General features: G+C 39.6%; 4 protein-coding genes and 1 long non-coding RNA gene across 12 annotated transcripts; 3 read left to right on the forward strand and 2 right to left on the reverse strand.

The window, feature by feature from the left end:
* Positions 1 to 5,214: 5,214 nt before the first annotated feature.
* On the reverse strand, positions 5,215 to 6,502 carry LOC112192149. The gene is made up of 2 exons (XR_002933391.2): positions 6,331 to 6,502; positions 5,215 to 6,186 (listed from the first exon to the last, which is right to left on the reverse strand). It is a non-coding gene; the product is annotated as an uncharacterized LOC112192149 (long non-coding RNA).
* A 2,264-nt stretch (positions 6,503 to 8,766) lies between these two features.
* LOC112192148 (centromere protein V-like) lies at positions 8,767 to 13,321 on the forward strand. Of its 8 annotated transcripts, XM_040516394.1 has the most exons (3): positions 8,768 to 8,951; positions 12,013 to 12,533; positions 12,607 to 13,321. In XM_040516394.1, the coding sequence occupies exon 2, from the start codon at positions 12,070 to 12,072 to the stop codon at positions 12,487 to 12,489; it is 420 nt and encodes a 139-aa protein (XP_040372328.1). In that variant the 5' UTR covers positions 8,768 to 8,951; positions 12,013 to 12,069; the 3' UTR covers positions 12,490 to 12,533; positions 12,607 to 13,321. The 8 variants fall into 8 exon arrangements, with proteins under 8 accessions (XP_040372329.1, XP_040372328.1, XP_040372327.1 ...); XM_040516395.1 differs by having other exon boundaries at positions 8,767 to 9,027; positions 12,013 to 13,321; XM_040516393.1 differs by having other exon boundaries at positions 8,769 to 8,951; positions 12,013 to 13,321.
* On the forward strand, positions 13,173 to 14,249 carry LOC112192141 (microsomal glutathione S-transferase 3). Its single transcript, XM_024331728.2, has 2 exons — positions 13,173 to 13,698; positions 13,929 to 14,249. Exons 1-2 carry the CDS (start codon positions 13,328 to 13,330, stop codon positions 14,005 to 14,007), a joined length of 450 nt encoding a protein of 149 aa, XP_024187496.1. The 5' UTR covers positions 13,173 to 13,327; the 3' UTR covers positions 14,008 to 14,249.
* Positions 14,250 to 14,969: 720 nt separating this feature from the next.
* Positions 14,970 to 17,369, reverse strand: LOC112194550 (sulfhydryl oxidase 2). Its single transcript, XM_024334777.1, has 6 exons — positions 17,248 to 17,369; positions 17,004 to 17,153; positions 16,700 to 16,724; positions 16,524 to 16,616; positions 15,511 to 15,692; positions 14,970 to 15,033 (listed from the first exon to the last, which is right to left on the reverse strand). Exons 1-6 carry the CDS (start codon positions 17,367 to 17,369, stop codon positions 14,970 to 14,972), a joined length of 636 nt encoding a protein of 211 aa, XP_024190545.1.
* Positions 17,370 to 17,401: 32 nt separating this feature from the next.
* LOC112194551 lies at positions 17,402 to 19,662 on the forward strand. The gene is made up of 4 exons (XM_024334778.2): positions 17,402 to 17,425; positions 17,764 to 17,877; positions 19,047 to 19,130; positions 19,285 to 19,662. Exons 1-4 carry the CDS (start codon positions 17,402 to 17,404, stop codon positions 19,339 to 19,341), a joined length of 279 nt encoding a protein of 92 aa, XP_024190546.1. The 3' UTR covers positions 19,342 to 19,662.
* Positions 19,663 to 20,965: the final 1,303 nt, after the last annotated feature.

Raw genomic sequence — 20,965 nt, forward strand, 5'->3', positions numbered from 1 at the left:
ACATTCTCATAGGACGGATTTTGAGTATCGATGATCAAAGGATTTGTTTGTGCCTCATTCGCTCTCTTTCTAGGGCGAGTATCCTTCGAACCAATTGGTCTACCGCGCTTCCTTGCGGGACCTGCGGCCATAGATGCCACATCATTGCCATGTTGGGCAATGGCGCCATCCCCGGATGTCACAGGAGTGGCGTGATGTCTAGTATTTGGGACATAGATCCTTGCAGGCACGTTTGCAGCAGGTATGTGTGATCTCGTCACTTTGGCAACATTAGAAAACGCATCAGGCAGAGTGTCTGCTACGTTCTGGAGCTCGATTATTCTTCGCACTTCAAGTTCGGACTGTGCGGTACGGGGATCGAGATGAGACATAGTGGGGACAGACCACGACAATTCCTGTCGTTCCTGTTGAACATCTGTGTTCTTATCTCCCCCTAATGATGGGAAGACTGTCTCATCAAAGTGACAATCCGCAAATCTAGCAGTAAAGAGATCGCCTGTCAAGGGTTCAAGGTAGCGGACGATCGTTGGAGATTCATATCCAACATAAATGCTCATTCGTCGTTGCGGACCCATCTTAGTACGCTGTGGCGGTGTAATAGGCACATAAATGGCACACCCAAAAATGCGCAAGTGCGAGATATCAGGCTCGTACCCAGTCACTAGCTGTAACGCAGAGTAAGATTGGGTGGCAGTGGGTCGGAGACGAATTAGCGTCGCTGCATGCAATATTGCATATCCCCAAGCAGAAACAGGGAGATTGGTGCGCATAACCAATGTCCGTGCTATCATCTGTAGTCGTTTGATAGCGGCTTCTGTGAGACCGTTTTGGGTATGAACATGGGGAACTGGATGTTCGACATCAACCCCCAGTGACATGCAATAGTCATCGAATGTTTTCGATGTAAACTCCCCAGCATTATCAAGTCGAATGGACTTAATAGGATGGTCAGGGTAGTGAGCCTGTAGACGAATAATCTGGGCGAGGAGTTTAGCATAAGCAGCATTTCGAGTGGACAATAGTGCGACGTGTGACCAGCGTGTCGACGCATCAACCAATACCATAAAGTATTTAAAAGGTCCGCATGATGGTTGAATTGGTCCACAGATATCCCCTTGGATTCTTTGTAAGAACGGAATGAGTATTTTGGGATCCTTTGCGTAGGACGGTCTCGGTCCTAATTTCCCGAAGGAACAGGCTTTGCAGAAAGAGCGAGGGGCCTTAGAAGCAACCAATGAGGATTTTGGTTGGGCCTGAGCGTCCGTAGCGCTATTAGAAGCAAAGTGTGTGACTACATCTCCCATTATGGCGTTAGAGCCATGGAAAGTGGTGTGTGTGGCGTCATGGCCACTAGGAAGAACAACCATGGCGTCATGCTCATGGTTGGCGCCATTAATGGCATCATCACATGGGACGTGGGCGGCCTTGTGGTGCCCCAAGACGGCTACAGCTCCAGATGCTGCAATTGTTGCAGTCTTGCTAAGTCCTGGAATCAATTTTCGATTCTTGCTTCTTCTCACTCTGAAGAATGGATGTCCGTGTGAAGTCTTTAGTATACGGAGCATCATATCACGACCAGGATGTCCTAGTTGGTCATGCCAAAGCCAATATGTGTCTGAATCCAAGAGATCATCTCTTATGATATTATTGGATTCAATAGGTCGAATGGTAGTGACATAAAGTCCACTAGATTGACACATAAGCTTCTCTAAGATGCGCTTTCTTCCGCAATCATTAGAGGTAATGCAAAGGAATTCTATTCCGTTCTCACTATGCGTTTCCGCATGGAATCCGTTGGCTCTAATATCTTTAAAGCTCAATAAGGTTCGATTCGCCTTAGGAGCGTAGAGAGCTTCAGTGACTTTAATCAAGGTGTCATTGGGCAAAAGGAATTGGGCCATTCCATGTCCTTGAACTAAACTTGATGGCCCAGCCATCGTAGTCACAGATGAATATGTAGGCAACATCTCTAAGAATAATTGCCTATGTCGCAGAATGGTGTGTGTAGTCGCACTATCCGCAAGACATTGAAGTTCATCCATTCCTAAAAGAAAGAGCTCGTAATTAAAAAAAAGGAGTCATAAAGAAAAGAACTCAACTTTTATTAATAAGCCAAACGGAATTACATCATCGTTTCTCTTAACCAAGGAAAATCTAATCCAATAAACTAGTTAATGCAAAACAATGGTAGTCGTCTAACTCTTTTCGGTAACTCCAATGTAAATGTGACCAGGTAAGTAGAGAGATGTCAGTGGAGCAAAGCTCGCTTAAGTACCACTTATCTCAAAACCTATCTAGACATCACTTTTACATCGATTGCACCTACTTTGAAGGAAGACAAATATCATTGGCATCTACTACAAAAGTAATATGGCAATTGCCTACATCTCTTGGAAAATAAAAAGACTTAATCAAAATCGCCAGTTTCTGGGTGTTGATCCTTGTAGTCTTCCACCCTTAGATCGAGATTCCCATCTTGATCTTCTTGTTCCATGTAATTTGCCTCCCTTGCTTCACGATACATCTTGTATGCGTTTGCAACATTCTGGGATGCAGTACACTTCTTTGCCCAATGTCCACTTAATCCACATCTGAGACAAGCATCATTATGGTCAGATTCCCTTGATCGAGGCGTTCTGGGGGCGTTTTGTAGACGGTTATTGCCTTTGGTGGCGTTACCACCATAACCGGAGGCTTGGCCTCTCTCTCTCTCTTCACACGTTTACCTCCACGGTTTCGTGCACGCCTATCTTGGCGATTTCCTTCCTCTTTAGGGCGAGAATATGGACCAGAACGTCCAGAATTATCCCTATTCTTAGGGTTTCGCTCCTTACGTCCTCCCTTGGGGGCGCGACTGTAATTAGACTCCGGAATTGACTTGGTTCCCACGGGTCTAGAGTTGTAGTTCTTCACAAGTATGTTGTCGTGCTTTTCAACTACGTTCATGGCACCAATTAGCTCATGAAATCTTGTGATGCGTCTAGCATTGACATCAATCCGATAGTTTTTGGCTATCATCAATGCAGAGATGGGGAAGGTGGAGAGAGTCTTCTCGATCAACATCGTATCAGTGATGTTCTGCCCACAGAATTCCATCATAGACTTGATACGAAGTGCTTCTGAATTGTAGTCAAGTACAGACTTGAAATCACAGAAGCGGAGGCTATGCCATCTCACTTCTAAGTCTGGAAGCAGGGAATCACGGACGTTGCCAAAACGCTGCTCGAGTTTCACCCATAGTTTTCTTGGGTCTTCCTCATTGAGGTACTCATTTTGGAGCGCGTCATTCATGTGCCTTGTCATGAGAATGATGGCTTTAGCTTCATTCGCCTCTCTCGTAGATCTATTTGCTTCAAAAGCAGCAGCTTGTTGAGGAGTTCGTACGTCCTGACTTGGCTCTTGGATCGTACTCAAGATCCCATCAGCCTTAAGATGCTGGCGCACATCACGGACCCACTTGTGGTATCCTGCGCCTGTTGTCTCTAGTGGAGCGAAGCTCAACTTGTTCAGGTTACTCATCCTGAAAAACAACAAGAAAATAGGGTTAGTTTCGGAGCGAAGAAGGCTACCACGAAAAACTATATAATTTCTGAGCGTAGTCGCTTCCAAGAAATTAGGGATTTTCTGAGCGTAGTCGCTTCCAAGAAAATCCGATTCCAAGAGGGGTTTTGGATTAGATCGAAATGACGATGTATGTGGTCGATCGTTTTCTTCTCAACAAACTCTAAGTTTGGAGGACTCTATAAGCTCTAAGCTTGGAGTGAGCACGAACCCCCACAGTTTGGCTTTTGGTCTCCCCTATGAAGAAGAAAGGGGGGTAGAAGAAGGGAGATTGCAAGTCCCCGAGAAAAGAAGAAAAGAAAGAAAAAAAACTTCAAAAACGGGAACTTTTAGAAAAGTTTACCTTGAAAAATAGCCGGAAATCTTGACCGAAAAAGCTACTGTAGATGGCCGGAAAAAGGTCACCGGAGGTCGCCGGAAAAGTGGCCAGAATTTGGTGGCAGGCGGTGGTGGCCGGAGCTAGGCCGGGCTGTGCAGGGGCGCTGCAGGGGGTATGTGGAGGCTGTGCAGCAGCTGTGCGGAGGTTGTGCAGGGGCTATCGACAGATGTCGCAGGGGGGTCTGCAGGGGCTTCGGCAGATATCGGCAGGTCTCAGCAGCTCTCGGAAGGTGCTTGCAGGGGCTGTCGGCAGCTCTCGGTAGGTGCTTGCAGGGGCTTTCGGTAGATGTCGACAACACTCGGCAAGAGGCTTGCAGGGGCTGTCGACAGGTCTCAGCAGGGCTCGCAGACGCTTCGGTAGATGCGCGCAGGTACTCGGCAGGTCTCGGCAGAGGCTCGGCAGCTACTCGGCAGCTACTCGGCAGATGCGCGCAGGTACTCAACAGCACTCGGCAGGGGTTCGGCAGGGGCAGAGATCGGTCCGATTTTTCCGACGGCCAGTTCAGGGGTTTTCAGGCCGGTTCCGGTGGTTCCGCAGCCAGTTCTGGGCTCCTTGGGATTAGGGCTTCGATATGTGGGGTGGTGGTTGCAAGATTTTGAGGGCTACGAAATTAGGGTTTCACGGTTAGAGGCTCGTGCTGATAACGTGTTGTAGAGAAACTGAAATTGAGAGAAATTCGCTGTGTATTCTCATTGATAATAGGGGTCTCTTTATATAGAGGATTACAATGCATAGAATCTCAATCATACAAGGAAAGTAATCTTACATCAATTAGGAATCTAGATCCTTCTAATCGAACCCTATTACCACTAGGTCAAGTAACCTAGAGTTTGGGCTAAACACAAATTAGGTTTTCCTTGAACAATAATGAAAATATCGATTAAGTCATAGTTGAATGGAAAAGTCATAACTTTTCCTAATATAAATGGAAAAGTTCGCTTCTAATGTTTATTAAGGAGGTTAGAAATAAACACCCACGCTAGTGTTTGTATTTTGTAGGCTTTCATGTCTATGTACCAGTTGGAGTCAAACTGTCAAACAGTTGTGTGAATTACATTTACAATTAGCAATCAAACTATTTCTGCTGTTATTCTTAAAATATATATATATATATATATATATAAATGAAAATAAAAAACTACTGTTGCTGCCTGTTCCCATTTGTTAGAGTTACTATATAAATCAATGCATAATGATTCTCATGACAACTTTTCATAGGACTAACCCAAAGTTTTTAGGTTTGTATCTATTTGCCTATTTGGGCGATGAAAACGAAAGGCAATTTTCAATTAGATTTCTCAAAAGTATTAGTAAGCTAATACTAAACAGGTTTATTCAAAATAAGCCAAGTGCATGTTTCTTGAAAACTCGAACTACCAAGTGGTAACTTTCTTTGTTTATTTCGTTCGCAAAATGAAATTTGGTGTCTTCCTTGTTTGCTTCGTTTGAAAGGATGAAATTGAGCAAGGGAAAAGGGCAAGTACAAAACTAAGGCCAAAACAGGCGATACCTGCAAACAAGAAGAGAAAACAAATTTTAGATATTTGAATACCCCAATTCGAATTCATCTAAGGGGGTGAAGTTGGCACCCATTTTTAGAAACCGCACTTCATCTCCGTGCACATATTCATTGAAAAATTACTAATGCAGGGCTGTGGTTTGTAAAAAGTTTGGTGTTAATTTATATTTTCACTACTGATTTCCTATTAAATGCTTCTTGGTTTTGTTCTTGTGATACATTGCAGAAGTATAATTCGAGTCTAACAACCTGAATTTTTCTTTCTTTGAGCTAGAAAACATACATACTTAGAGAAGCCTTTAGGGCTGCAAGATCCAAGAAATCAAAAATAAAAGCAGGAAGCACACTTGGCGGTCAACAAACTGACTTGAACTTGAAGTCAAAATATAACGAAAAACTAGAGACAAACATATAGTGTTACCCATTTGCCCCAAATCTGAATAAATTGTTATCTTTCCATCAAAACACCTACCCAATTACCCATCACTCTTCTCTTGCTTAATTTGCAATGGAGAAATATGGGTATGATCATGATGGAGTTTTCAAGTCACTCAAACCACCTCTGGTATTACCCAGAGACCCAAATCTCACCATGGTCTCTTTCCTCTTTAGAAACTATTATTCTTATCCATACAAACTTGCCCTCATTGATGTTGAGTCCTCTGAAACCATGTCCTTCTCCCATCTCAAGTCCATGGTCATCAAGATTGCGCATGGCTTAGTCCATCTGAGTAAGTGTAACATGAAAGAATCAGGAAAGCAAAATATTATCAAGTGAAAACAGATAAAAAGTTATTAAATTGAACGTTTGTTATCAACTTAACTAGCCCTAATAGTTGTCAATGATATATTGGTGAATTGAGAAATATACCTCTGGTAAATCATCGATTCTATTGGTTATAGTACCCACGGTCGATCCGACACTTTGATAGCACCATTTTCCTCCTCTTCTGGGCCTTTAGTAGCCTCACACACCATTATCATCCTTTCTATGAAGAAGGAACCTAACTACAGTATTGAGCAAATTTTTGCAGATGATAATTCTATTAGATTTGGGTCTTTTTATAATAGAGGTAGAGGGTAATGGTTTTCACAAAACAACGGCTTGGCTGGTGGTATTAGGTTGGTAGGTCAAAACTGATATGTTTTCTTCCTAAGAAGCATAAGCAATTGGATTTTTTTGGGTTGGTACATTGAAACTGGGTTGATTAGCGTGCTTCATGCCACCTGGAGGGTACTGCTGACCAAAATATTGTCTGGAGGATACTGCCGGCTAGACTATTACCTAGAGGGTACTGTCGACCAGATAATGCATGCATGTGCTAACATAATTATCACCTCTCATATTTACCTTCTTGAAGAAACTGAACTCAATAATTCTCTTAAAATATTGAACATAAGAAATCTCGATAAATCGTTTATACTCAAATATTAAACTCATGAAATCTCGATAATTATCATCATTTTTCTCTCAATAACTCAATATTCGAAATACTCGATTGAAAGCATTACAAAACTCAATAATAAAAGCATAAACCAGATACTCGGATATTATTACCATGCTATTGAAAATATAATTTATAAAGTTTCGATAAACCATCGATTTAAAGAATCTCTAAATTGTAAAATCATATATTAAATCTCAATCGGAAAATAAGAATAATATTGCATATATGCATATTTAATTTAAAAACAAATGTCCACTCACTGGTTTGCGGCTATGATGGTCGTCCGACAAATTTCTCCTCGAGCTCGATCTATGTGTCGTCTTGAGCAATATGAGAATTTATAACCATTAATTTTAGTATCGAATGTTAAACTTGAAAATAAAACGATATCGAAACCTCTCAACAATAATCGTCAAACGCCCAAATTTTCATCAGAACAATCTCAAATTCCAAAGATTACGTTAACTCGATAACTATAACTACCTATCAAAAATTGGAATTGATCCAATGGTCGGATCTTCCTGAATAGAAATCCGAATTTCACGATGTTTTGGAAATTCCTAATTGCTCACCAAAAGTACTCCAATGGCTACGAAAATCATACCAATGTGTTCCTAACACAGAACTCTACCTAACAACCCAACAAATATGGCCAGAACCGCTGGCAAACGCTCCTAAGCAACGCTGGCAACGTGGGCCCCACGTCCACCATTCCGACCCCCAAATTGGGCTGCAAAACCCAGTGCCAAAAGATTCACATCAACATTCCCAACATCTTTCATAACTACAACAAAGCTAGAAAATGAACGAGGGATTGGGAATTCACCTCAAAAGCTCCAAAAAAATCCCTAGATTTTCCGATTTTTGATTCTCCTTCCCCCGATCGAATTGGCAAGCAAGGTGCGTAGCAAAGTGATCATTGCAACTCGAGCTTCAAAACCTACCAAAATTCCCGGCCGGAAGTCGTAGGAACGGGTAGATAGAATCGGGTTGTCCGGTTTGACATTGAGAATTATTTCGACCTCAATTTCTCTTCTTTTTGGGTTCCAAAGCTTGATTTGATTCCAAGGATGGCAAGAGGAGGAGATGGCAAACAGCGGTGGTCCAGCGGTTTGGGTCGCTGGAACGATGGAGAACTCGTCGGGTTTCCAAATCTGGGTCGGGTTGTAAACTGGGTTTGGGAGAGAGAGTTTGGGATTAGGGGTTTCCATCCAAAACGGGAACTCCCCGAAATGGAAGGTTTCAAAATGCAAACTTGCTATTTATATAAACTTCCCGAAATAGTGACTTTGACTTTTCAAACCTTAACTTCTTCATACGAACTCCAATTTTCGCGTACCATGTGTCCACGAACTCGATTTAACGTCTTCTTCAACTTTGCAGAAGGAAGTATCCTCGAATACTGAGCTGAAGAAAAATTCAACTTTTTGACCCACTAAAAGGTCAAAATTAAGGTAAGAAGTGGTTTCTTCTATTCGTTTACTGTCCAAATGACTAGTAAACTGGTAAATTTGGGTACGTGGGTGTAATACAGAGCGACATGCAAACTAAGGTCTTCACTCAATTTTCAATTGAGAACAAACATAGATTGTATGTTTTGTGATAATGACTTAGTAGAGGTCGATGAAAGCAAGCAAAATCTGAATGAGAAATTATCCCATTTGATAGCTTGATCTGCATTTATTGCTATTGTCCAAAGAGGAGAAATTTTCAGTATCGTAGTAAAACTACGTCGTAATAGTTGCGTATTTTGATACATAAATCAAAATACAATGCATATGTGACGGTGAACTGTGGTCTGTTCGCTATCTCAAATTAGTGTTACCTTTAATTTGATGGGGTGCGGTTTTGGGCATAAAAAAGACCACCACATTATTTGATGGGGTGCGGGTGCAGTTTTGGACGGAGTAGCTCCGTGTCGCAATTTGGAACTTGGAAGGCATTATTTCCAAGGATGAATAGGAAGTGGAGTTGGGGGGTCAAAAAGGAAAACGCAAAGAAGAAGAAAGTGGAGTCCATCTTCATCTCGCAACCTCTCACTTTGGTAATCTTTCAATTCCAATTCCAATTTCAGATTCGCAAAGTCGTTTTCTACAGTCAATTCTTTTGCTAAAATCTGGGTGGGTAATTCTATTCATTTGCCTTGTGTGTGTGATTTGCTTTTTAGCTCCAAATGCAGCTCTTAGTTAACTTGTTTGCTTTACTTTTCTGTCTTGGACTTGTTCTGATTGGATATCAAAGTAGACCTGTATATGTTGGGAGTAGTGAGATTTTAGGAAGAATTTTGGGTTCAGGATAAACCTTCGAATTGAGCTTTCTCAACACTATATAGATTATCAATGCTGCTACACCAAGTGAGTTTGTCTTCGAGATGCAAATCTAACCGCCGTTAGAAAGAGTCGGTTTGTTGGCTTCGAGAAATGGAAGCTGTAAGCTTCTGGTGCTTTTCTTGCAAGTCCTTTCACAAATTTCTGATTGATGATAGACTGGAACTCAAATTTTCTCCGGCAAGTCTTACCTGGAAACATAAAGTTCCGGCCAAGGTCAAGGTTTCACGCTGGTGGGTACACTCATGGGAGGATGAATATTTGCGATATTTTTCAATCTAGGTGGGTCCTGAAGGTGTGCTGTACACTCATGTTTTTGTGCATTGTAAAGTTGCTTCTATTTTTTGGCAGAAATAGTTTAGGGAGGCTGGAATGTATCGGGAGACCACACTCCCTGCTCTTTTTGCCTAACCTTTTTGCATTTGGTAAGAAGGGAAGAAGGCGAAAGTTATTTGGTGTAGCAGTGTGTTGGTTGTAATTTGTGTGCTCTGGATGGAAAGAAATAGAAGATTACACTGGTGCAATGGTCGAGGAACTTTAGGTGAGAGTAAGATTCAGGTCAGCTCAGTGGGCTTTTGTTTCAGTAGCCTTCTGATTTCCATGACTTTCAGAAACTATAACTTCTCTTATATTGTGCTAGATTGGCCAGGCAGCAATAGTATAGGTTACTGTTTTACATAGGCTGGTTTCCATTTACCGCTGCTGTTAAAAATTTATGAATTTTCTGCTGTTTGTCTCTATGGTTGGCTTTCTGTCCACTTTTAATCTGACATTTCATTTGATCAATAAAAGTTATTACTTTTCAAGGGAAAATAAAATATTCCCCTCCATTTTGCTTCCTGATATTAGCATCAGTCATTAGGGAAAGCATAGTTTATCAATTATTTTGTCTTTTTCGACAGACATTGTGACACTCTGCGCCTATAACGCGTAGAATTTATGTATAGTTTAGTTTCATGTGTATTCTATTCTATGTTTGTGTTTTGCTTGGATGTGTTCTTTTTTTTATTTCCCTACTGGGTCTTCCAAACACGGTTTAGCATCAGTGTTTGGTAGACTGGATTTTTTAGTTAACCAAAACTTTTCTCTTCATCTTCTAAGTTTCCTTCTTCCTGTCTTCTATTGTATGTCCCTCTTTCGAGTTTTGTGTATGTGGTTGGTTGAATTTCCAACCTCCAATTGGCCGGCTCAAGTGGATGGGGTAATTGGCTGTTGGTTTCAAGGTAGAGTGCAATCACATGGACTTCGTCACTGGTGAATTTTGTCTTTAGGTTAGTATGTTATTTGGGTGATATCTGTTGGGTGTGCTTCATTATATAAATTAAACCAGTCAGCACCAGATTCAAGAAAGCATGGGCACACTTCCACATATTAGGAAGTTTATAGTTTGAAATGAGCATCAATCAATTTAATGCGAGGCCCTGCAATAACTTGGAAATCACATGTAAGTTGGTTTTGGTGACTGCAGACTTCTCACGTTTACTGTTTGTTCAAATTTCAATAGAAGCCTGATAGATCATTGTGGAGTGTTAATCGAGACTATCAAACAGATAGGTGATTAGCAACGTGTAGGATCTCAGACTCAAACTTAGGATTGGAGATAAAAGAAACAATTGCTAAACATTTCAGAAGGAAGATCACCAACAAAAGTTGAGGAAAATTCTAGGGGCTTCATTCTAGGCGTTTCAGTCACCTAAGTTTCCCGTTGCTGGAAAATTGGAGACTAGAAATTTTCTCTTAGCAAATGGTTCTTATCAGTTCATATGCCTATCGGCCACTGATTTCAATTTGCAATGATGCTCCAATTATTTTTCCTCTAATTCCTTAATGAGAAAAGAAGAAGAGTGGAGAGAATGAGGACGCAAGGGGGGAAGGGTTGGATTATTTGTGGGAAATGGTTCAGTTCTGGGAATCTGTTCTTTAGCCATACAGGTCTGGAAATTATTCTGTCCAATTTTTCTTCCTGTGTAAGACAGTTTGGGCATGGTAGGAGTAGTCATGGGAGCTGTAACTTTGTAATGATTGTTTTCTTCAAAACCCATTACAAGTTCAGAGTAGGATTCACCATATCCTCGTTATGCTGTCAACTAATTAGTTTGAACTCTTGCTTGTAGCTGAGTTCTTGGGTATGAATGCTGCATCTTATATATGCAAGGTAATTGTTTTATAAGTTGGATTTCCTGTTGTACCTTTCATGTAGAATTTCTTCTCCACCATGCTGAAGGAATAAAATAAGAACCATGTGTCCTGTTCTTGTTATCTATAGAAGTTTCTTGATTGGATGTTAGATACATGCATTCATCCTGGATCCTGGCTTTCACAATTTGAGTGACCTCATTTAGAGAAAGTTGTAGTATGGTTAGTTTTCAATAATAGTAGTGCAGATCTTTGTATTCTATAATCTCTGCGCCAAGGTTTTTGGATATATTTCTTTTTGTATGCAACTATGCATATTTCGAATTACTCATTTACTAACTGAAGAATAGGGTAATTTGTTTAACTTCCTGTGGTCTGTCATAGCAATATTATATCTCAAAGTATTACAGCTATCTATAGGTACTATTGCCTCAAAGCATGTATATTATCTCCATTGGCTAGAAAGGTGTGGTATCGTGTTTTGTTTATCTGTTATGGATCCATTTTATTACTTTTATGTATTCAGTATCAACAGTCTTCTGTTTCTGAATGGAAATGGAGGATACTAAGGAAATTGCAAATACAGATCTAGATTCCATTCAAAGCAAACTCTTATGCTATGCTGCTTATATTTATTCACAGGGGAAGCAAACTGCATATTGTGTGCATTAGCGCAGTTGAAGAATTATAATCATAAGCATGGAGTCTGAGATGACAGTACATGATGGTGGGTGCCACTGCAAGAATGTAAGATGGCGAGTGCAAGCACCTACTAATGTTGTGGCATGGAGTTGCAACTGTTCAAATTGCTCTATGAGGGGTAACACGCATTTCATTGTCCCTTATGAAAGATTTGAACTCTTGGGTAATTCTGAACAGTTTCTCACAACTTATAGCTTTGGTACTCACACGGCAAAGCATACTTTCTGTAAGGTCTGTGGGATAACTTCGTTTTATTATCCACGCTCAAACCCGGATGGGGTTGCCATCACATATAGGTGTGTTGATCCTGGAACTCTAACCCATGTTGAGGTCAAGTATATTGATGGCCAAAATTGGGAAAAATCCTGCAACCAGTTTAACATTGCTTCGCTGTCAAAGGTAGACTCTGGAAACTAAAGGGCTGAAGAATGAAATATGTTGAAATCTTTTCATTTCAACAAATAATATTGTCAGCAAATAGGCATAAAACTTGTCTTGGCTTTTGAGAAATTAATAATCTTTTCATTTCAACAAATAATATTGTCAGCAAATAGGCATAAAACTTGTCTTGGCTTTTGAGAAATTAATAATCTTTTCATTTCAACAAATAATATTGTCAGCAAATAGTGCTTTTCCTCTTGTTTCGTTTTGTTCTATTTGTTTTTGTTACTTTGCCTTTGGCCTGACAGCGGTGACAATGCAGAAGCTTTGGATACTGGATACTGTTAATCTGTATTTTTCTTTGGTAATTAGTGGTCAAATGCTCTCAATCACTAGAGTTGGTTCTTTTCAAAATTACTGTTTCCCAGATCATTGACTCAGCTCACGGTTTTCGAAGCAAATTGTAATCCTCTGCACTGAAATTTATAAAAAAAAAAAAAAAAATTGATGAGGTATGGGGTGAGCAAAATTGGCATTTTCATCAATTTGGTCAATGGTTTTCCACGTGTGCAAATGAAATTCAAATGAAATTGCATAAATTTTCATTTGTCCCAACTCTGAAGGTTCTGGAATACTTGGAGAGCCGGTAACATTAAAAACAAGAAGAAAAATGGAAGCCTATAGATTTAGAAATTAGAATGAAACACCAACTCGCACATCCTTATTATTAATCCATTGAAAATGTACAAAACTGCCTTGTAGAAAAAGTCGGAAACTTAGTATAAAGACCAGAACCACGTGAAGAGGTCCATCCATATCTTCACTCACCTGTTCAACTCTCATCTCAATTCATAAGCTTTTACAGAGATCCTCAATGGGTTCTTCTTCAGTTGTGGAATTGCTTCCTAAAGATTACGGGTATGTGGTTCTGGTGGCTGCCCTCTACAGCTTTCTGAATTTCTTCATGGCGTTCCAAGTGGGTAAGGCCAGGAAGAAGTACAAGGTGTTTTACCCGACCATGTATGCATCGGAGTCCGACAACAAAGACGCCAAGGTGTTCAACTGTGTTCAGAGAGGTCACCAGAACTCCCTTGAAATGATGCCTTTGTTCTTTGTCTTCCTCCTTTTGGGTGGTCTCAGGCATCCTTGCATCTCCGCCGCCCTCGGATTGCTCTACACCGTTTCTCGCTATTTCTATTTCAAAGGCTACTCCACCGGCGACCCCCAAAAGCGTCTCCCTATCGGGTTTGTTTCTTTTCTCCCCTTTTTTTATGGATCTTGTGTTGTACCTACATTTTGTTAAAGATGACTTACCGGGTTCATAGATAGACTAGTTCAATGCAAATATAATCGAGCTAGTCTACCAATGTATGGTGTCACAGCATCAACATAGTTGCATGTGACGCCATTTTACATTTAGGATGTATGTCAATGCACTATTAATTTTTGATTGACTGTTTGTTTGGAAATTACAGGGGGTACGGGTTCTTGGCTTTGATGGGGCTTATAGTGTGCACAATTTCCTTCGGGGTCACTCTTCTTCTGCGAGCATAAACTAAACCATCATGATCGTGAGGGGGCTTTGCCTGTGCTATCTATCTCGTATTTGGTGTCACAGTTAACAAGAAAAGTGCAGGAGATAGAGGAGTGTGTCTAGTCTCTATGTACTAGTTGGAGTTATCAGTTATGTGAATTACATTTACTATTAGCAATCAAACTACTTCTGCTGTTTGTTCCCATTTGTTAGAGTTACTATATAAATCAGTGCATAATGATTCTCACGACAACTTTTCAAAGGACTAACCCAAAGTTTTTATGTTTGTATCTATTTGCCTGTTTTGGGGATGAAAACGAAGGGCAATTTTCAATTAGATTTCTCAATAGTATTAGTAAGTTATTGCCCTTGCAAATCCAAACAGGTTGATTCAAAATAGGCCTAGTGCATCTTTCTTGAAAACTCCGACTACCAAGTGGATCTTTCTTTGTTTATTTCATTCGCAAGATGAAAGTTGGTGTCTTCCTTATTTGCTTCGTTTGGAAGATGAAATTGAGGAAGGGGAAAGGGCGAGTACAAAACCAAGGCCAAAACCTGCAAACAAGAAGAGAACCAATTCGAATTCATCTAAGGGGAGTGAAGTTGGCACCCGTTTTTAGAAACCGCACTTCATCTCCATGCACATATTCATTGAAAAATTACTAATGGAGGGCTGTGGTTTGTGAAAAGTTGGATGTTTATTTGGACTTTCACTACTGATTTCCTACTACGAGAAGCATAATTCGAGTCTGCAATTTGTAAACAACCTGATTTTTTATTTTATTTTTATTTTTTATCTTTGAGAAAACATAAATACTTAGAGAAAGGGGCTGCAAAATCCAAGAAATCGAAAATTAAAGCAGAAGCACACTTGCCGGCTAACAAACTGACTTGAACATGAGTTCTGGATATAAATAACAGTAGCATTTTTCTTAGGGTTTAAGGTAGTTCCACTAAAACTCTTGTGCTCCATACTATGAAATTACTTCAGAGATGACAGTGCTTGTGCCACATTGCGAGATATTCGATCCTCCAATCCAAATGAGCTGAGACATTATAGACCATTAGGAAGCGTTAGCAATATTTCGTGCAACTGAAACTTGAAGTACAAGAAATAAAATAAAATGCAAAATGCCAGTTATCATCCTCGGAAACACCTTAATACGCAATCATTCCTCACTCCGGTTAATGTACAGGATCAACCACCAATTTGGAGAGTCAAAGAGTGCTTAAGGTCAAGAAATTTGTATTGACAGAGAGTTTGAAACAGACCATAGAAATTATAAGGCATAGATGATGGTCTATATTTCTACACAGCTCAAGTTTACCATAAAATAGCTACACCCTGTAGTTAATTAATTACAGAATTTTTTTTACTTATATCAACAATAATGCATGCATCAATTACTCATCTGGAATGAGAAATCATCCCCGGTATTTGTAATGTCTATCAGATCAATACCCTTTCCTTGCATGAATGTAAAATTCATTTAAATAAAACTATAGATATAAATACATCATACCTGCCCATTTGCTTGTTGATCCAACTAAGCAGCCGGTCAGCTGTATGCCCATTATCAATGACTTGTATATCACTCTTCTCTTGTTTAGGCTCCCAACCAGCAGATACAAATTTAGATGGAGGGCCCCAAAAGAGCATAGGATAATGACTTACAGAGAAGTTATCACAGAGTTTGGTATTTATCTGTGCTGCCAAACAAGTTTAAGGATAGGGTCTAACAACCAAGCCATGTTTTTTGATAAAAACTTAATCAAACATAAAGGAAGCAGTAAGTGAATATGCTAATTCAGAAGACACTACTGACTACTGTCAAACTCAGCACGATGACAGAATAATGGTCTAGAAAATTAACACGATAAAGCTCAAGAATGCAGATACAGGTTTAACATCAACCATCTTTTTTAATGAATTCAATATTCATATTACTAGATGCTCCACTAGAATCTATTTACTTTTCTCTTAACCTGGAATTCTAACAGCCGTTACAAACAGAACAGTATCAATTATCAATCATGTCTGCCACAACCCATCCTACAAAAAGGGTACCGCAGCCTTCACAAGTGATCATAAATAGGTAGAAAACTTAGTATTAAAAACAACTTATGGACAGCTCAAGACATACCAAGAGATAATGACTCCATAATACAAAAATCCTAGTTTGAACAGTTTACCACTGTGAAGTAGCAAATGAAACACTTAACTGGGGGCAAGGTTAACTATAACATTCTATCAGTGAGTCAACAGTAGATTAGGCTCACTTATAAAGAAAAATGTGTTTGGCTAGAATCTATGCAGGAATGATGACTTGATGAGTGGTATGTCAAGATTAACAAAGATACACACTAACAGACGCTTCAGATCCTTGCCAGGTGTACAACATCTAAAATTTTATGCATGACATTGTAGCAAAAAAAAAAATGGAGACTTTTTCAACGAGAAGAAAAACTCATCTCAGACAATAGGTTATCCTCACAGCAAGGAAACGAAACAGACACACACAAAACAGATTCATACCTTTGATGCACAGTCAACCCTTGTCATCAATAACATCCCCGGATACACAGCATCAGGCCCATTGAACAGCCTCGCAACCTTTTCATAATGCGGCTGCAAATTTAAACTTAACAATAAGACAACAATCACACTACATATTGTTAAACACAAAACTCTGATGCGATGTAACATTTTACCTTAAAATTTCGGCATGCCGGACACCTGCAAGGTCAACATTAACAAAAAATCAGTCAAACTTGTATATAAACTCTAAATGCCTTGAACAATTGCAATACCAAAACGAAAAAAACAGGATTAAGTAGTCAAATTAAGTAGAAAGACTCAAAATTTAAGATCATCCAACCAACAGAATACTTTGTCTACTGAGCCAGAGTCCAAATTAGCTCTCAGAAATTTTCACGAGAGCTGAAAACGGAAAAGAATCAATATTGAAGAGACGAAAACGAAAATGAGTGGTGGTGAGAATTGGGAATAGCTGACCAGTGAGCGAAGAATTCAACTAGTGCGTAGGTGGCCGGAGTTTCACGGAGCACCGCATCGAAATTGGTGACGTTCAAATCGACGGTGCCGTTGTTGACGGCGCGGAGGATCAACGGCGATCCCGGCGACGAGATTGTGACGGTGAGCAGGCTCAGAATCAGAAGAAGGCAGAGCGTAGAAGACGTGAAATTGGATTTTGAGGTAACTTGGAAAAAAGGTGGGGCTTTGTTTTTTTTATGGAAACCGGGAATTGCCGTAACGACTTTCAGGTCGACGGGAAAGGGCTTTTGTTCGTTGAAGGGTTTGTTTTGGGGATCCGGCTTCTCTACTAGAAAAAGTATTGCTAGGATCTGCTTGGAAAACCATGTGAGCCCGCCACGTCAGCCCAATGCAATCTAATGGCTGTCAAACTGACAGCAAATGTGGGATAAGAAAAAAGCAAACGGCCCACTAACGTTAGTGTTTTTTTCAAGTTCCCCCCCTAACAATTTTCACTCTTCCCTCCACGTAGGCTTCCTCTTCCTCACGGCTGAAACGTTTCTCACTCTTCCTCACGGCTGAAACGTTTCTCACTCCACGTCAGCCCAATGCAATCTAATACCTAATTGATCTTAGCCCATTTAGATTTTTAGTTCTGGGTTTTGGTTCTTTGAAATCTCAGCTTTGTAGTCTTGAGTAAGATAAGTTTACTTTGCGTTAGGGATTTAAGTTGATGAGGGATTAATAAGTTTAATGAGATTCTGGGTAATTTTGATTTAAGGTAAGTTCGTACCCAACTGTTAGAGGATTCACTGCGATTGGAAGCGGAGGGGATGATTTTGTGCAGGCTATGGTTGTTGCTGTTGAATCCGTAATTCAACAACCCGTCCTTGAGGTATACGTTTTCCTATTTCCGGCTGCCAATAATTTTCGATCTTTCGATAGAATATTGATGGACTGTTATGATGCATGTGTGTTTGCAAGCTTCTGGTTGAAATTTTTGTACATAATAAGGATTGCATTGAATATATTGATCTCCGTGGGTTGCACAGTAGAGTAGTTTGATTGAGACTAGACATGAATTGGCCATCAACAATTTGTTTTAGGGTTCAATTCTCAAGTATGTGAATGCACGGACGGATATAAGTGAATCGGGGTAGCCGTTTAGAGATGCTTCTTGTCACTTGTACCTAGAGAAAGAGTATTACAATGCTAATCTAATGCCGGATAATAAGTGAATGTGTTGCAATGAGGAGTATCTTCTTGCAAGGTTAAAGTTGAAAAATGGCAACATGAAGGTGTATAACAGCATGACTCGTGTTAGAAATGATGTTGAACTTATGCTATGCTGGGTTTTAAGTTGCGTTAGAACTGCAAGGAATGGGGTAGGCTGCATGTGTTTTGCAAGGAACTGACTAGCCCTGTTACTCCTTTGTCCAATCATTCATTAAGTAAGGTGGATAGCCCTGTTGGCCATAATGCAGTATGGAGGCTTTTCCCTGAGCTCATAACCCTAGTCGGCTCTCTTGATGTGAACTGAACAATGTTAACCAATAGTTCAGGGTATAAGGAACAAGACAGCCAAGTGGGTATACTCTCTCTAGGCTATAGCCAAATTGAGAATGCATTAAGAAGTTTAGTCACTGGAACTTAATATGATGGTGAAAAAAAACAGACTAGTTTCCTGCCGAAATTATTATCTTTGCTTCCATGCTCTCTCATACAGCCAACTATATTTTCGATTGACATGATTTTCGATGGGATTATTATCTTGAAGTTCATGAAATCTTCGTCCTCTTGGCTCAGTCATCATTCTCGGAATCATAGGTTGATATTTATCTGTAAACAGATAATATTATGATATACTTTATAAAAGCCAATGCCTGCTTTAGAAAGTAGCAAGATGATGCAACATCTTACTGCAATCTGTGGGGTTTTAACACTTTTGTTGCCTATTTTGAATCAACAACAGGTTTGAATTTCTGATTATGTTTTCATAGATTTGTTTGTCAAGTGGATAAGTTGAATTCCCAGCAAATGATGCATGCAAATGTGTTATGACAGGGTCGTGTCAAGCAGAAGCTATCATCAGGAGGCAAATATGTGTCTGTAAACATTGGTCCTGTTCAAGTCATTTCTAGTGAACATGTCTTCCCCTCCCTCGCTCCCTGCCTCACACTTTTAATTGTCAATATTATTGCCATGTATCTATGATGGATGGAATATATCTTCATAGATTTGTGTTTGAATCGATTGACATCTGACCAACATAACTGTGTTGCCATTTTATTGTTATGTCCAGGTCCAAGCTGTATACAATGCAATGAGAAGAGATGACCGGATGAAATACTTTTTGTAGATCGATACTCCTCTTCATGGGTACAGAGCACCAATTTTCTAGGGCATCCCTTGTCTCGTCGCTGTTGCCCTCCGACTAGTCTGCTTTGTGCTCTTTTGGATTTTGGTGTATTTGTCAGTTAGAGAGCCGAGTACCAGTGGTTCAAATTCAATCCATCTGCTTGCTCATGATGTATTTAAATTGAAGTTTAATCAGAAAGTAGGCAGTAATGAATCTGTATGTATTAACTATTTTCCTTTTCCTTTAATATACTAGAAAATATTTCCGCGCTTTGCCGCGGAATTTATAGTTATGCATGAAATCATGTTTTTATTGGCATTATATTGTATAAGTTGAATTCAAGTATGTTGCTGAGATAGTTATTGGGTTGAATAATTATTAGAAGCTAGAAGTTATCTTCATGATAATACAAACTGAAATCAAATAGAGTTTTACTCATGAAGCTAGAAGTTATCTTCATGTGCTTTAAAGAAGAGTGAAAGGATAATCAATGATCAATGAGAAATCACAATAACCATAAACATCTATAATCAATGATCAGTGAGTAATGACAATAATTATAAAGAATAAGAACAGAGAGCAGAGTATATAATCCGAGATTATAATTTGATATGATTAGATATTACATATTACTAACAGAAGATAATGTTTTAACTTTTTACATTCTGGTTGCACACTACTCATCAGTGGAGCAAAACTTAATTGCAGTACACCGCCAAAAAAAAAACTTAATTGCAGTAGTGTTTCAAAAAATTAATTGCTCCAATTGCTTGGCTGTCAAATCAACTATAAGTAACTAATCAAAAATGCAGCAGAATTTCTTCAAAAAAAAAAAAATTAATTGTTCCAGCTGCTTTCCAGTTGATTCGCTGACTACAATTGTACACAAAAAAGTAGTCTAAATAACTTGATGTACTATATATCTTACCCAAGACTACAAAGCTGAGATTTCAAAGAACCAAAACCCAGAACTAAAAATCTAAATGGGCTAAGATCAATATAAAGGAAATTAACATAAATAAAATTAAAAATAAAAATGTGAAGGCATAGAGCTAGATACACATACCTAAATGATGAAAGTTCAAAGCACCAGCACCCAAAGATGAATGAAGTTAGGGATTGAGACCAAAGGGTAAATAGGAAGAGTGAGAAACGTTTCAGCCGTGAGGAAGAGGAAGCCTAAGTGGAGGGAAGAGTGAAAATTGTTAGGGGGGAACTTGAAAAAAACACCAACGTTAGTGGGCCGTTTGCTTTTTTCTTATCCCACATTTGCTGTCAGTTTGATAGCCATTAGATTGCATTGGGCTGACGTGGCGGGCTCACATGGTTTTCCAAGCAAATCCTAGCAATATTTTTTCTAGTAGAGAAGCCGGATCCTTGTTTTGGTTGCATTGCAAAAGTGAAGGATGGTTATTGCCAATGACTAAAATATCGAAATTATCGCCGAATTATGTTTTGGTTTGGTTTATGGGTCAGGCCTGTTGCTTTCCAGTTCCCTTTCTTCTCGGTTTTTAAAGAGTTGTTTTTTTTTCTTTCTTTTTTGTTATTAAAAACAAAAAAGGTCGTTTTTGTTAAAAAGCCGGAAGAAGATGAAGAGAGAATAGTTTGGAGAAAGTAGAAGTGT

This window comes from Rosa chinensis, chromosome 3 (genome assembly GCF_002994745.2).
Source record: "Rosa chinensis cultivar Old Blush chromosome 3, RchiOBHm-V2, whole genome shotgun sequence".
Classification (NCBI taxonomy): domain Eukaryota; kingdom Viridiplantae; phylum Streptophyta; class Magnoliopsida; order Rosales; family Rosaceae; genus Rosa; species Rosa chinensis.